This window comes from Castanea sativa, chromosome 5 (assembly GCF_040712315.1).
Source record: "Castanea sativa cultivar Marrone di Chiusa Pesio chromosome 5, ASM4071231v1".
NCBI classification, from domain to species: Eukaryota; Viridiplantae; Streptophyta; class Magnoliopsida; order Fagales; family Fagaceae; genus Castanea; species Castanea sativa.
Genome location: NC_134017.1, coordinates 73893096 through 73908619, shown reverse-complemented (window position 1 = coordinate 73908619; position 15524 = coordinate 73893096). Strand labels below are relative to the sequence as shown.

General features: G+C 33.9%; 1 protein-coding gene and 1 pseudogene across 1 annotated transcript; both read left to right on the top strand.

Moving 5' to 3' along the window:
* Positions 1–11860: 11860 nt before the first annotated feature.
* Positions 11861–13041, top strand: LOC142635781 (uncharacterized). Its single transcript, XM_075809870.1, has 2 exons — positions 11861–11885; positions 11969–13041. Exons 1-2 carry the CDS (start codon positions 11861–11863, stop codon positions 13039–13041), a joined length of 1098 nt encoding a protein of 365 aa, XP_075665985.1.
* A 190-nt stretch (positions 13042–13231) lies between these two features.
* On the top strand, positions 13232–13917 carry LOC142635780 (uncharacterized; annotated as a pseudogene).
* The last annotated feature ends 1607 nt before the right edge of the window (positions 13918–15524 follow it).

The window sequence follows — 15524 nt, the reverse complement described above, 5'->3', positions numbered from 1 at the left end:
AGGAAATCATCTCACAACAACAATGATCAATATATTCAAAGATGCACTTTTAACATCAGTTGGTATCAGAGCCTTGACATACCCTGGTCTGATGGCTAATCGGTGAGACGGTGACCACCAAAAGAATGACGGTGGCAGCAACGTCAACAACACAGTTCTCACTAGGGCTAAGTTCCTCAAATTTCGTGATGAGAATCAACAATTTTATGACAAAAGTTAGCAAATTATAGGTGAAATCCAGCAAATGATTGCTACTCATGTTGCTAGGAAATCATCTCACAACAACAATGATCAATATATTCAAAGATGCACTCTTAACATCAGTTGGTATCAGAGCCTTGACATACCCTGGTCTGATGGCTAACCGGCGAGACAGTGACTACCACAACAACGACGGTGGCAACAACGTCGACAACACAGTTCTCACTAGGGCTAAGTTCCTCAAATTTCGTGATGAGAATCAACAATTTTGTGAAAAAAAGTTAGCAAATTATAGGTGAAATCCAACAAATGATTGCTACTCGTCTTGCTAGGAAATCATCTCACAACAACAATGATCAATATATTCAAAGACGTACTCTTAATATCAGTTGGTATCAGAGCCTTGACATACCCTGGTTTGATGGCTAACCGGCAAGACAGTGACCACCACAACAACGACGGCGGCAACAACATCGATACAATAGTTCTCACTAGTGCTAAGTTCCTTGAGTTTTGTGATGAGAATAAAAAATTTTATGAAAGAAGTCAGCAAATTATAGGTGAAATCCAGCAAATGATTGTTACTCATCTTGCTAGGAAATCATCTCACAACAATAATGATCAATATATTCAAAGATGCACTCTTAACTACAAGAAAATTCAATTCTGTGATGGTGACATGTGTAAGTTAGATTTTATTGACTGACTTCTTGATTTGGAAGAGTATTTTAATTTTTTGAAGATTAGTGATGAAGAAAAAGTGCAGCTTGTAACTAATAAATTGGAGGATGAAGCAAAGGAGTGCTGGGAAGACTTCAAATTGATAGAAAGTGACAAGGTAAGCATCCAATATTCTCTTGGCAAAGAATGAAAATGATATTAATTAATTTATGGTTCCCTAATGACTATTATGATATACTAGATTAGACAAGTGTTGATTATAAATCTATATATTCATATGAAAAGTAATATGTTCAACATAAGAAAGGTCAACCACAAAACCAAAATTATCATTGCTAAGTCCATGTGCCAAGTAAAGGAAATATTTTGAGGGTTGAGAAGAAGTAGCTTATTTCTAAAGAAAATTTTGAAGTGGTTAAATAAGATCAAGACTTGCAATAAGTTATTGAATTGAAGATTGAAGATACCAGTTGTCAAAAGTTTGATAAAGATGTCAAAAAAAAGAAGGTTGACTTGATTGTAGATAATGACAGAAATCAAGAGATGGTAATTATTGAGAATATTTTGGAAGATCCAATTGAGGTTCAATATGATGATAAGTCCATCATTTATAACCCCCAGGTTCCAGTAGATTTGTTGAAGATGACTACACAATATGTTCATTTTACTAGAGTAGAAAATTTTAATTTTATTATCAACTCTTTGTTGATTGATGTTGCAAATAAATTGAAGGTAGATGAGAAGAAATTTTACGCTACATTTTATGAAAAATTTAAGTTTCAAAATCGAATCAATTTATTGAAGCATTCAAAGTATTTGTTTATTTGGAGTGGAAGATTTTAGATTTTGACCATCAACTTGAGGATGAGTTTGTTTCAAGTGGAGAGGTCTGATTTAGGACACGGTTTAATATTTAAATTTTGTGATTATTTAATTATATTATTTTTATGAAATTTTTGTTATATTAGGTTTAGGTTATTTATTTCCTTCTTTTTAGGCGCTTTTAATGTTGTTTAGTCAAATTAGAGTTTTATACACTTTCGTAGCCGCCTTAGGGTTTCTAGCCACCCTAGGCTTTTTTTTTTTACTATTGAAATGCATTGTAGCCTCCAAAGGCAATTCTGTTTTCAGATTAATAAAAATACAAACTTTTTGTCAAATTCTTTCTCTGGTGGATTCCAATTTATCACCTCGTGGATTCAAGGTTTACTACCTAGAAGCTAACAGTTTAGTTTCTATCCATTAAAGGGAGCATCGTGTGTACTTTCTTCAAGCTTCCGTTTATCAAACTCTGATGCTCATCATCATCTTCATTACCTTGAACCTCATCAACATGTTCCTCATCAGCTTGTTCAACATGCATCACATATATATGCGTATCAACCTTCCAAGTGCAAATTCCGACCAATCATGAACGACCCTACAATCATCATCTCTTTTTAATGTATATAAGCTTCTACGAAGTTCCATTTCGAGGAATCTGGTTTTAAAAAAAAAAAAAAATTCAACATCCATAATACCAAAAATTAGCCAAGCATTTCATAAACAATAAACGTGTCAAGATCAACGTCTGAAACCCTTGATTCAATCCATTGAGCATAATCTATATGTGCAGGGAAGGAACTACGTTTATATGTGAGGCGGCCAAAAAATTGCTTAAAAATTGTCTACAGCGGCCAAATTTGAAGACCTGAGCAATTTTTTTAGGATCTGCCCCTCGCCTTCCCCCAAAGAAAAACAGTTGGCCCCCCTAACTTGACTTGAGTTGTCCACATTTGTCTTCCTTTAAAACTTACTTTTCATGTTTTAATATTTTCCACTAATTTACTGTTACACTATTAGTCTTTTGCCTTTATTATTGGAAACCCCTGACATCTTAAACAATTACCTTGATATAGAAGTTTTACTTTTTCATTTTCCAAGATTCTTTATGTAATATGTTGCTCAAAATTCCCACCCTTTCAAACTGCTCTTCCTCCCCCAGCTATTCAAGTTCAACTAGAGTGCTATATGCTCGCATGTCATTCTCACTTAGTATTTAGATCCTCTATTTTCTTTAAGAAGTGTAGCAAAAATGACTTAAAATATTTAGAGGTACTAAATTCTTATTCACCTTTTGTTTTTCATTTCTATGTATTTATTTATCCTATGGTTTATGATTTTCTTATCCTTTAATTTATTAAACCAATTGATAGGTTTTATCCAAAATTTCATTTTGACTTCTATTCTACTCCCAACCAGATGTGAAAGTCATCTTGGCTTATAACGATTTTGTTATATTTAATTTCTATTTATTTTATGTCTTCATGTAAATATAGTCAAGTGTTGTTTTATTCATATATTAATTTCTTGAATGTTATGGACTCATGGTTATTAAAAGGAATAAGAGAAACTTAGGAGGAGAAATGACCTTAAGATACTAAATTGGTCATTTAGATTTGCTAATTGCTAATAAAATTTATATTGATTAAGCTAAGTCACAATGACATGTATCTAGTTTAAGTTTTTCTTGAATTGTGATTCGATACAAGATACTTTTACCTCGCCCGCCCCCCCCCCCCAAAAAAATTCTTAGTTCCGCCCCTGCATATGTATATCGATCACTATATGTAATGAATACCCCTTCATGATGTATAGACATATCCCGTGGTGGTTCCATATTTATTACCTTGAACACACCAGATTATAACCCTTAATTAAAACATTACTAAATATAATACATATAAATGCAACCAAGCATACATGCAGACAAGGAGCGCAAAGCACAATATAGGGACAACTTAGTTAGACCTCAACCATCTAACTCAATTAATTTACCAACTAAAAATGTGTATTATTTTATAACATACATCTAAACTCTAACGGCACATCAAAACCTTAGGGGTTGACTTTCCAAAATTAAAGATTAATAAAGTAATCTATATGTAGAAAAAACACAACCAACTATATTATAAACAAAAGACAACAAACTACTACAAATATCCTTTAAAAAATTGGTCTCAATCAACGGATAATATATATTACAAAAAACTTTAGTGAAATCCAACACGAAACTTGTGTTTTGTTAATGAAATATGTGGTTTTGACTTTGTATGTGACAATTGTAAGTTGGTTCTCATGAGCCTTCCAAATTTAGCTATATGGCAATATTGAGAAATTCGTAGTATATTCGTGTAATATTGTTGTTAATAGAATCAAATTTTGTTACTCCAAATTGTCGCATCAATTTTTTTTGGTTCCAATTATAGTCAACACGGTCCAACAATATTTTTCTTAATAGAATCAAAGAAAGAGACATTTCACACCTACTTAAAGAGCTTAAACTAAGGGAGGGTAGGGTTTTGCTAATGAAACCAAATTTCAGGGTGTAAAATTTAATTTCTCAAATTTCAGGGTGTAAAATTCAAATTATTCCAAACTTTAGGAGTGTACATAGAAATTTACCAAAAAAAACTTTAGAATTATCTTTCAAAACTCATTAAAGTTTTTCTTCTTTGTCAACTTTATATATAAACATTTATAAATAAGTTGATATTTTTTGTGTATATGTTTATATATATTTTTTTGTTATAAATTATAAATTTTTGAATATAGTGTTTTAGTTATGTTTATGTATATACATATGTTATCGTTTATGTTTTGATTTTTTGTATGTGTGTATGTGTGTGCATACTCTGGCTCACATATAGCTAGTTAAAAGGTTTATCTCTATGTAGGATAGAAAAAGTTAGTTACAAGTTCTCTAAATTCTCTAAACCTCCCCTAATCTTTAGCTAAAATTATTTCAAACAAATAAATAAGTGTGGGTATAAAAGTCAAAGTCATTAGTTGCACTGATTAATAAAATACAAAAAATATTATCTTTTCCAATATCAATTAATTTCAAATACTAGTTGAATTTTTTTTTTTTATATATAAAATACAATCAATATTCTCTTTTCTAATATCAATTAAATTTCTATAGTTGAATATTTAAATTTAATTAAAAATATATAAAAATAGAAATATTTCACTAATCTGAAAAAACAAGAACAACCGAGCTTCTCGAAAGAAGATGGGACCCCATTCCCTCTGTCTTGCAAGAGTGTTCCACAAAAAAAAAAGATAAACAGTACTAAAAAACATAAAATTCGCATAAATAAAAACTTGGTAGAATATTGTCGCTTAAAACTAGGTGATACTACAGCTCTCTATTATTCATGGAATGGGAGATTTTTAATTTGCCTAGATTTTGTGCTCTTAATAACCAGCAACCGAGTGATGCTCCAATTCTCCAGCATCATAAGTATATGAGGGCTTCTTTTTGTGATGAAAACTGGTAATTATTTAATTAACTAATTATTATTGTGTTAAGTATGAAAACTTATATGGCATCATTGATTACGTATGAGGGTTTAGGTTTTTCTCTCAAAAATTTATATATATGATAAGGAAAAACCATAAATATGTGTTGATTAAAAAAATTAAAACATTGATAATATTGTCATTGTTACTATTAGATTTTTCTCATGGCAAATTAAGATCTTAAATTCATTGTAGATTAAAAGTGACCTTAGAGTAATATGAATTCAACTAGTCTAGATAATTAAGAATCTATGGTTTTAAATTTCAAGAGGAAAAACTAATTAAATTTTTTTGATGTTTTGGCATAACTAAATCTATAAGACACGGGAAAAATCTAACAAAATAACTAAAAAATTTATAAATATCTAATAACATTCCACCATAAATTGTTTTATAAAAAACACAACCCAAGGAAATAAATATGTCATCCAAATGAAAAATATGAAAATAAAAATCAAATAACTTGAGAATTACCTTTTATAACTTATTAACTTTGTTCTTCATGAATTTTTTATATAAAATTTTAATGTAACTTATTAAAGTAAATATTTATTCATTTTGCTATTTTATGTTTCTTTAGAATTATTAGTTGTTGAATTTCGTATGTTAGTTTGTGTATATGCTTATGTTAATTTTCATATTTATGTTTATGTTTGAGTGCGCATATGTGTAATTGTAATATACACACATAAAATAGCGTGCACTATTATGAAACTTGAGGGATAAAAGCGCATATATAGCAAACTTTCAAGTGAGTGCTTTTGGCCCCTTAAGTTTCTAATGAGCATTATTGTGGTTACTCTTAATATCAATGCCAACATAGCTAAAAGAACAATGGTGTGTCATATTTTTAAGTCATGTGAAATATTTTAACTAAAACCATTATACTTGATTTGGGATAACGGGTAGCTCGGTTTATTAAGCTTTTGCTTCAAATTAAATTGGCACTTCAAATCCTTATTTTAAAATAGGTTGCTCAAGCCAATATTAAGAGGGAGAATTGAGTCTTATCGTTGTGCGTGCACACTCAAGCAGAGAGAGAGAGAGAGAGAGAGAGAGAGAGAGAGAGAGAGAGAGAGAGATTTATGAGATAATCATGCATACAATACATTGTTGAGTTCCAAATATCATAAAAAATATAATACCAAAAATTGCAAATCTAATTTTTCCTACTCTTTTTATTTTATTTTATTTTTTTATTTTATAGGGAATGCATAAACTTTCCATTACTAGTAAAACATAAAGTTTACATCATGTATGAGGGCTTGCTTAGCAAAGCAAGGATCCTCTTCAACCCATATAATGTCATTAACAATGCTAGAAGCATTTTTTGCTACTAAGTGGGCAAGCATATTCCCTTGCCTCTTGACATGGGAGAACTGAATTTGTGTGAACCCCATACACAACTCTAGGATGCCTTGAATAACAAAAGCCACAACTAAGGGAGGAGGAGAAAAACTCGCCAAAGCATCTACCAATACCTTTGAATCTCTCTCCAACACCACGTCAGTAAAGCCTCGACACAGGGAAAATAGAATTCTTGCTTCAAATGCCTTTGATTCTGCTTCAAGTGGACCGAGAGGAGCTTCCAATTTCCTGCATAAAATCACTGCAACTGGCCCCAAGCAGTCACAGATTACAATCCTAATACCTATTGATCTTTTACCCTTAAAAGTGGCAGCATCAACGTTTACTTTGCAAAGGCCCCATGGAGGAGGAGACCAATGCACCCTCTAGACTGCATTGTTGGACCGCACATCATCCTCATTAGCTGCAAGAAACTCAGCCTAGTTCTGCATTGCACCAAACACCAGCTGCCTCCTAGGTTTCATCACCCTATTAAGGCACCATTCATTTCAACTGAGCCATAACTTCCATGCTACCATAACCAGCCGAGAGACACCATCCAAATTTGCATTTTCATCCACCAACAGCTACCACAAGATGTCCATAAAAGAGATATCATCCCTCCTCTCTACACTTAGGACCAACTTAGAACACTCCCACACCTCCGGTGCTTTCGGACAACCCCACAAAACGTGACCAGCAGTTTCGAGCTTCACTTTACACCATTCACATGAATTATCTGTTAGTACCTTTTGTCTCTTTAGATTTACTTTTGTAGGTAACGTGTCTCTACATGCACTCCATGAAAAATGCTTAACCTTATGGGGAATAGGAAGCCTCCATAGACTTCTCCAAAACCTTCTTATCAACCTACAATCCGAAGCACTCTCTCTATTTTCTGATGATGAGAAACTCGCAGCCAGATGATAAGCACTTTTGACATTAAACTTACCATTAGCTGTTTTAACCCACACCAATTTATCTTAAGGGAAGGGAACACTCAACGGGATGCTTTTGATAGTTTTAGCCTCATGTGGTAGAAAAATAGAGTCCACCACCTAAGATTTCCAACACATGGCCTTGATATCTATCAACTCCCCTACCCGAGTATCCTCGGATTTTTGGCCCCACCAAAAATTCCTAATCATACTTGTTAAATCATCACAAAGTGATTCTGGGATTTTGAAACAACTCATTGTGTATGTTGGGATTGCCAAAGCCACAGCTTTAGTGAGGATTTCTTTGCCCGCTTTAGATAACAACTTCTCCTTCCATCCCGCTAGTTTTTTGCCAAGCTTCTCCTTTATATCATTAAAAGTGTTCCGCTTGTTTTTCCCCACAAGAGATGGTAATCCAAGATACTTCTCATGTTGTTTTATGACTTGAGTTCCAAACCTTCTTTGGATTTCCCCTTGAATATCCTTTGGAGTGTTTTTGCTAAAGAATAAAGAAGTTTTTGCCCGGTTTAGCTGTTGACCAGAGGCTCTCTTATAGAATCCCAGTACTCTTTGAAGCTCATTATAATCCTCCAATGAAGCTCTACAAAAGATTAGACTATCATTTGCAAAAAATAGGTGGGAAAGTTTGGGTCCTTCTCTGCAAACTAAGATCTCTTTCATTTCATTATTAGCCATAGATGCCTTAATGAGAGAAGATAAACCCTCTGCACATAGGAGAAATAAATAAGGCGATAAAGGGTTCCCTTGGCGAATACCCCTAGTAGGAGTAATGCTTCCCATAGGGTTCCCATTGACCTTAATTGTATAGTTTACAGAGGTAACACACTTCATAACAAGACCTCTCCATTTTTCAGCAAACCCTAACTTTTCCATAATTTTTTCCAACCAAACCCACTCCACCATATCATATGCTTTACTCATGTCAAGCTTCAAAGCCATGTCCCCCACTTTCCCCCCTTTCTTTTTACTAATATGATGCATAGTTTCAAATGCTACCAACACATTATCAGTAATAAGTCTACCATGCACAAATGCACTTTGAGAATCACTAATAATAGATGGCAATACTCTTTTAAATCTATTAGCTATAGCCTTCGAAGCAATCTTATAGATTACATTGCATAAACTAATAGGTCTAAAATCAATCACATATTTTGGCTCTTTAACTTTAGGAATAAACATTGCATGAGTATGATTAAAGTTTGGAGGAGAGATACCATGGTTTAGGAAATCCAAGACCGTTTTGCACACTACACGCCTGCATGTACTCCAAAGGTGTTGGTAGAATAAAGGTGGCATACCATCCAGGTCCGGAGCCTTCAGAGGATACATTTGCTTTAGAGCTGTACGGAACTCACCCTCATGAAACTCATGAGTCAAATCAGTATTCATCTCCCCTGAGACTTTCGGCTCAACTGTATGGAGAATCTTCTCAAAGTCCACGGGTAGGGAAGAAGAGAAAAGACCCATGTAGTACTCCACAAAAATTCCAGCTATCTCAGCCTCTTCCTCATGCCACACCCCATTCCCATAAAAAATACCATCAATATGGTTCTTGTTCTGAAGATTCGAAACCTTTGCATGAAAAAAATGTGTTCCTATCACTACCTTGAAACCAATTCTGCCTAGCCCTTTGCCTCCACATCTCATCCTCCCTATCCAACCAACAGTTGAATTCAATCCTCGTTTTTCTCAAGGCATGAATTTGGTTAGAAGAAGCAGGTTGGTTCTCTAACAAAGCCAGCCTAGCTTGTAGTTTGGCCACCATAGCTTCCATATTATCGACCTGCTCTTTGTTCCATCTCATTAATTCAACTTTGCACTTTTCCAAGCAGTTCAAGATAGCCTAATTGAATCCCACCAATTCCCCTTCCTCCCAAGCCTCCTTAACTACCTCCTCACAACGAGCATCTTTGAGCCACATGGATTCGAAGCAAAACAACCTTCTTTTTCTTCTCTTACTAGATCAATTGTTTAAGTGTAGGGATAGAGGTGAGTGGTCTGAAGCTAAGGAGGATAGATGATGTAGCGTTGCCCTTGGGAAAAGATTCATCCAATCCGTACACCCCAAGGCTCTATCCAATCTCTCTCTAATATGGAAGCCATCTCTTTGTTGATATAACCAAGTATATTTAGGTCCCACAAAACCCAAATCCCTAAGAGCACAAAAATTAATCACCTCCAAAAATAGCTCCATTTGTCTTTTTAGCCTTATACGTCCCCCTTCCTTTTCCGATAACCTAATGATTTCATTGAAAGCCACAATCACCAACCATGGGAGAGAAGAGGAGTTCTTCATGAACTTCATTTTAGCCCAAGACTCCAGTCTCCTCTCCGTTTTCGGGCTCCTATAGAACCCCGTAAGATGCCACCAACCAAAACACGAACCACCATCAATCCAAGCATCAATATAATCATAAGCATAAGATTGCACATCAAGAGTCACCTCATCTTTCCAAAATAATGCTAAGCCACCACTATTACCATTGCTCAAAACAAACACCCCATGCTTTAAATTATACATTTCTTTTACTTTATCAATCCACTCCTTTTTTTCTACCTTGGTCTCCATACGAAAAACTATGTCGGGCTCTTCTTTATTCACCACCTTTTCCAAGGCACGAACTGTCCGGAGGTTCCCAAGCCTCCAGCAGTTCCAACTTATGATCAGGGCCGGCTGAAGCTATAGGCAGTTTAGGCCCCCGCCTAAGGCCCCCACTTGTAACAGGGGCCCCAAAATAATAATATATTATATAGTATTAGTTTTTCATCTGAAAAAAAAAAAAAAAAAAAAAAAAAAAAAAAAAAAAAAAACCGTTTCTCACAAACCCAAAAAGACTGAAGTGACGTGAAGATCAGCCCACCATCACCAAATCTCTAGCTTGCAGTTCTCATCTGAAGAAAAAAAAAAAAATCCCGTTGCTCTGCCTCTGAAGTGACATGAAAGGCAAGCTAATCCTATCACAAAATCTCTAGCTTGCAGGAGAAAAGATTACAAAAGATAGCTTGCATAAGAAAAAATTACGAAAGGCAAAAAATTGAAAGAAGATACAAATAAGAAAAGGCAGAAAAAAAATACTCTTCACTTTCTGAGTTCTGACTCTCCATCTTCCTTCATTCTTAAAAAAAAAAAAAAAACCCTTGACTTACTCATCAATTGGTGTTGACAATAAATTTGGTGTGTTCACGCATCTTCATTTCGTGTTCGTTTATTATTTTCTCTTCCTTTGCCTCTTTGTCTTCTTCATGGTTTGCGCTTGTTGTTGGGTGTCCGGTTTTTTTTTTGGAAGAGGAGTTTTGCTCTTCGCCGCTCGCCGGGTTTTTTTGAAGAGGAGTTTCCTGCTTGACTGCTTCTATTGTTTTTTTGGTTTGTTCTCTTAAGTTATTTCTCTAGAATGCTATAGAATAGTCATTGGTCAGTGGGTCCACTTAAGAGTCAAAGGCTTTAGTCTTTACTCTTTAGATTTCTCTAGAACTCCTCTTACACGTTTTGTTTTTTTTTTTTTTTTTTTTTTTTTTTTTTTTTTTTTTTTTTTTTTTAAGAAATCAGATTTAGTGGGCTGGTCTTAGCTTTGTGGTTCAAGTTGACTCTTGCTTAAAAAAAAAAAAAAAGGGTTTACTGCTACTTAGAATAAATTGCTTATTTACTTTGTATTAATATTAATTTTAATTTTTTGTGCAGGTTTAAAGTGTAAAGTGATCATATTAAGTAAAGCTACAATTGTGCTTTTGATAAACCAGGTTCTATTGTTTTATACATTAAATTTATATTATTCTAATTAAATTGTAATTTTTTTAATTATAAATTGTGCTTCATTTATTCATAAATAGTTTTTAATTACAAATGTCTACTAGAAAATATCTATCTGGATATGAAAAACTAAAAAAAAAAAGGCAAAGAGAAGAACTAATTGAATCTCAAAAAGGAGCTATGGACAAATTTATTACTAGTAAAAAACAAAATCTTGCAGAAAATTTGAGTGAAGGTTTTATAAATGAACAAGAAATTCATCAAAAAGAGTTAGAAGATAATGAAAATATACAACAAAATGATAATAACGAAGGTGGCCATGATAATGTTCAAACATGTAATGTCACCATTCTTGATAATGAAGCTCAAAATAATTTAGAGGAGAGAGAAAATATTAATGATCAACCTAACTATATTCCTACAAATATTTTTGATCCAAGTCAATGGAAAACTATTGATATAAAATTAAGAGATTTGTTAGTAGAAAATGGTCCAATAAGAGTTGATGATCTAAACTTTCCTATAGATAAGAACTCTAGACATTTTTCTACTACGCATTATATTCGAAAATTGCCAAATGGGGAGAAACATGATAGAAAATGGTTAGTGTATTCAAAAGACCTAGATAAAGTATTTTGTTTTTGTTGCAAGTTGTTTAATTCAAAATCTAATACAAATCAACTAGCTAATGGAGGAACTAAGGATTGGAAAAATATTAGTTCTATTCTTAAAAATCACGAAACAACCAATGAGCATATTACTAATATGAATACTTGGATTGATTTAGAACTAAGATTATTGAAGAATAAAACAATTGATAGAAATGTCCAAGAACAAATTAAGAAAGAGAAAGATCATTGGAAAAAAGTGTTATTAAGAATAATAGCGGTGGTAAAAAATCTTGGTAAAAATAATTTGGCATTCCGAGGAAAAAACGAAAAGATCTATCAAGAAAATAACGGAAATTTTTTAAGTATAATTGAAATGATTGCAGAATTTGATCCAATAATGCAAGAACATGTTCAACGTATTCAACATGGTGCAATCCATAATCATTATCTTGGACATAATATACAAAATGAAGTGATACAATTATTAGCAAATGAAATTAAAAGTAAAATTATAAAAAAGATTAAAGAAGCAAAATACTTTTCAATTATACTTGATTGTACCCCTGATGTAAGTCATCAAGAACAAATGACTTTCATACTAAGATGTGTGGATATTTCAATAAGTCCGATAAAAATAGATGAACATTTTGTGGAATTTTTAAAGGTAGATAATACTTCTGGAAAAGGTCTTTTCAATGAAATTATAAATGCAATAAAAAATCTTGAACTTGATATTAATGATGTACGTGGACAAGGATATGATAATGGGTCTAATATGAAAGGGAAAAAACAAGGGGTACAAAAAAGAATTCTTGATATAAATTCTAAAGCATTTTACACACCATGTGGTTGTCATAATCTCAACCTTGTCCTATGTGATATGGCTAATTCTTGTCCTAAAGCTATATCTTTTTTTGGCGTAGTACAACGTATATACACACTATTTTCTTCTTCCACAAAGCGATGGAAAATTTTACAAGATAATGTAATGAGTTTAACTCTTAAGCCATTGTCACAAACACGTTGGGAAAGTCGAATTGAAAGTGTGAAAGCAATAAAATTTCAAATTCTAGAAATAAGAGATGCTTTGTTACAACTCGTTAAACAAGTGAAGATCCCAAAACAAAAAGTGAAGCCGATTGTTTAGCAACATATGAGATTGAAAGTTTTGAGTTTTTGCTAGCTATGACTATTTGGTATGACATATTATTTCTTGTTAACTCTCGTTAGTAAAAATTTACAATCGAAAGACATGCATATTGATGTTGCTATAGATCAATTAAAAGGTCTCATGTCTTTTTTTAAAAAAATATAGAGAAGATGGATTTACATCTGCTATGAATTCATCTAAAGAAATTGCAACCAAAATGGAAATAGAGCCTATATTTTGTGAAAAACGTATAATTCGTAGGAAGAACCAGTTTGATGAGAATGTCAATGATGAGACAACACAACTTCCGAAGAATATTTTAGAATTAATTATTTTTTATATATAGTAGATCAAGCTATTTCTTCAATTGAAAGTAGGTTTGAACAATTTCAAATATATGAAAATATTTTTGGTTTTTTATTTAATTTTGAAAAACTAAAATCACTAGATGATGATAGTTTGAAAAAAAATTGTCTTAATCTTGAATGTTCTCTCACACATGAAACTTATTCCGATATTGATGGCTTAGATTTATATTCAGAACTAAAAATTTTAAGAGAAGTTTTGCAAACAAATGAAAACTCTCCAATTAATGTACTAAATTATATAAAGAGGTTAGAATCTTTTCCGAATGCATGTATTGCTTACAGAATATTACTAACTATACCTGTTACAGTTGCCATATGCTTCGCGTAAAGAAGTTTTTCAAAATTAAAATTAATAAAATCCTATTTAAGATCAACTATGTCACAAGAAAGATTAAGTGGATTAGCTATATTATCAATTGAAAAGGAAATGTTAGTGGAACTTGAATGTAAAAATTTAATTAGTAATTTTGCCTCTCAAAAAGCAAGAAAAATAAATTTTAATTGAAAAAAAAAATATATATATATATAATAACATATAATAAAAGGCCCTATATAAAGCTCTCGCCTAGGGCCCCCAAATTCGTTGAGCCGGCACTGCTTATGATACTCATTGTGTTCGGCGGGGTTGCCGAGCAACCTCCACCGTTAGAATAAGTTCAGACATCTTGGTAGTCTTACCTCTCTTTGGACCCGACTCATTATCAACTAGCCCTTCAAAAACAATTTTGCGTTTCTGCCCAACATCAATATCCATGTTAGCGCTCAAAGTCTCTTCCATGGGTTTCCCATCCTTTCTTTTCCATGTACCCTGTTTAAGCTTGCCCCTACTTGGACAACTCTCCACTACCACGTTAGAAGCCTTAATATTTAGCTTCCCACACTTATTTCCTTTGCATGAAATCCTATTGGTTCTTTTTTGTTTACTGCCATCAGTTGGATCAACCCCTAATTTAAAGCCCAACTTAGAAGAGTCCACCTCAAGCCCGGCCCTTAAAACTTGTTGAGATAGCTTTGCATTTACATTAGGACTCACGCCAGCTTCCTGAACAGCCACATATATCCGTCCCTTCCTATTGAGAGCTCCCTGAATTTTGGCCTTGCTTGTGTCGGGGATAATAACTCCTGCTCCCTTAATTGCCGCATCAATCTTCGCCAAAATCTCCTCAAAATCTGCTTCAACCCACGTCCCTTGGCTTACCCTCTAGTCTCTTTCTTTATCCATTGATCCTGTAGCCCCTCTCATTGGAATATTCTTAGAAAAAACAGGGAGCGTGCCACGAAATCGGAACTGCACAGCCAGCTCACTCGTGCCACCTGTGTCTCTCTGCACCGCCCTGTTCTGGGAGTCCATCCTCGTCTCTCCCTCAGCTCGTGATGTTGATCTCTACCGACCACCCGCTGCCTTCAGCCAGTCACCATACTAAAGTTCCATTGTTGCAGCAAAGAAACCCGCACAGTGCTTCAAGTCATGCCAAACACAGCCACAAAAATAGCAGAACATGGTCAATCTCTCATGCTTAAATTTTAACCATGTACGGTTACCTTTGGAATCAGAGACAAAACACCCCCTTCTTAATGGTTTAGAAACAGGGATAGACACTCTCACTCGCATGAACAAGCTTTGTGAATCACTTGACCTTCGTTTTTCCACTTCCTCCACCATACCAATCCGACCACCAATATCTGTTGCTACTTGTGGAGAAACCATGTCAAAGGGTGCTCCCCAAATTTGCACCCATATAGAAGCTCGATCAAGAATAACATTGGCTGCAGACATCCCTCTTTGCCATTTTTTGAGCAATAACATTTGATTATCAAAAGACCAAGGACCATCTTTAAGAATCCTAGCCATCTGAAATTCAGTCTTGAACTTAAACTGAAACAAGTTTGCACCCACTTCCACAATCTGCAACTCAATGTCCAACCCCCAAACCCTCCTTAAAGTACTCAAAGCAGCTTTCTTATTATACGGTTTACATGTTAAAAATTTTCCTACCAAACTAAGCACACAGCTTTCAATCTCACTGGCCCTCCTTTCATCAGCAATCTCAATGACTTCCTCCTCCTCGGACTTGAGTTTTAGATTTTCTTAAATTTCAGACAGCCTCAGCC